The sequence below is a fragment of the Pundamilia nyererei genome, unplaced genomic scaffold (genome assembly GCF_000239375.1).
Source record: "Pundamilia nyererei isolate P.nyererei 1_Seehausen unplaced genomic scaffold, PunNye1.0 scaffold00029, whole genome shotgun sequence".
In the NCBI taxonomy this organism is placed as follows: Eukaryota; Metazoa; Chordata; class Actinopteri; order Cichliformes; family Cichlidae; genus Pundamilia; species Pundamilia nyererei.
The window spans coordinates 3,804,020-3,805,511 of NW_005187430.1; the positions used below are offsets into that span (position 1 = coordinate 3,804,020).

A 1,492-nucleotide genomic window follows, 5' to 3' on the forward strand; every position below is an offset into this window, starting at 1 on the left:
AAGAAAAAAAGCATTACTTCAAATAATTTTGGTGCACAAAGCAGTTTTCCATGCTAAACTTTAAAATTCAGTAAAGACTTCATCTTAACACAACAGTCCTAAGATAACGTGCTTCCGCCTAAGATGGAAGCGCTCATAATGTCAGTGTCTGCACAAGGTGAACATTTTAAATGGAACCATTGTGGGAATTTGCAAACACATAATCAGCTTGCCTGATCCGGTTTCCCTTTCCTACTTTAATCATTTACTGCCCTCTGCACCATGGAGCCAGTCTGCAAGACATCCGGTAATTGTTTTTGTTTTTTTTTAATCTGGATAACAGCTGAATCAGCCACACTGCAGACCGTCAAGAAACATAAGTTTACTTTGGAGTCATGGAATGCCAAATATACTGTGGTTCAACAGCCTGTGAACACTTCATCTCCGATGAATTACTACTAATAAAAATTCCAAGGAAGAAAATCCCCAAGAAACCATTAAATGAGCAGTAATAACACATGGCTATATTATAACACGCCACGTTAGAATAAAGACACACTACAGTATGCAGCTGTTTTCCCCCGTACGTGATCGCAGAAGGATTGCAGCATCACTTGAAGCTGCGTGAAACTGCCAGCTGCTGTCAAAACGGCCCAAAACAAGACCGTACTAAGACGTGACAACGGGGGCATCGTCTGTTAAAACCCGAAAATTTTATTTCTTATAATGGATTGGTGTGTCCGACACGACGCGAAATACTATAAAACTGTGTCGGGAGTAAATCAAATCATAATCTTATATTGTAAAGTTTGCCCGGAAGTACTTATATGCTGTTTTAGTAACCCCCCCCCCACCACCAAATTATTGAAATCGTTCGCTCCGTTGCTATGCTATCTTCTGTAGACACTCTCCAGGGTGATGGAGAAGAAAGTGTAGTTACACGGCCCGATACTGAAAAATACGCAACGCTTTGTCGGTTTTGTGTGAACGGTGACAACAATTACAATGTCAAGTATAAGGAAAGTTAACGGGAAATTCTCTGGAATCAACCCAGCCGTGAGGTGACGTTTGAATCGAGTTGTGTTTTGTTAGAAAATGCTTCACCGTAGCTGCCATGCTAACGTAGCTAACGTTAGACAGAACCACTCTCCGTTACTAGTCGACGTATCAACGCCATTTATCGTTATTAATTTTGACTGAATAGCGTATAGTAATGCCCACATTATCAACGTTTCAAACCAGCTGAAGTTTATATTTTTTATTAATAAAAACATCTGGTCAAGCTGCATAATAGTTTTGCTATCCCCTGCCGGGGATTTCTCATTCAATGCATCCCAGTGGAGGCAGTTTATGTTGTTACAATTTTAACAGCGACGTAAACGAAGAATTCTAAAATTATCTAAGTGAATCCTATTACATACAGTTGTGGTCAAAAGTTTACATACACTTGTAAAGAATATAATATAATGGCTCTACCGAGTGTCCCGTTATTTCTAAAACTCTGATTTTTCTC

The 1,492-nt window shown here is 39.5% G+C and overlaps 1 protein-coding gene across 4 annotated transcripts in view; it reads left to right on the forward strand.

Moving 5' to 3' along the window:
- The first annotated feature begins 865 nt into the window (after positions 1–865).
- The window catches only part of dnaaf9 (dynein axonemal assembly factor 9), a 24,564-nt gene continuing 23,937 nt past the window's right edge, over positions 866–1,492 (forward strand). For all 4 annotated transcript variants that reach the window (XM_005728656.1, XM_005728659.1, XM_005728658.1 and 1 more), the window contains exon 1: positions 866–1,040. In XM_005728656.1, coding sequence (XP_005728713.1) covers positions 985–1,040 — 56 coding nt within the window. In that variant the 5' untranslated portion in view covers positions 866–984. The remainder of the gene's footprint in view (positions 1,041–1,492) is intronic.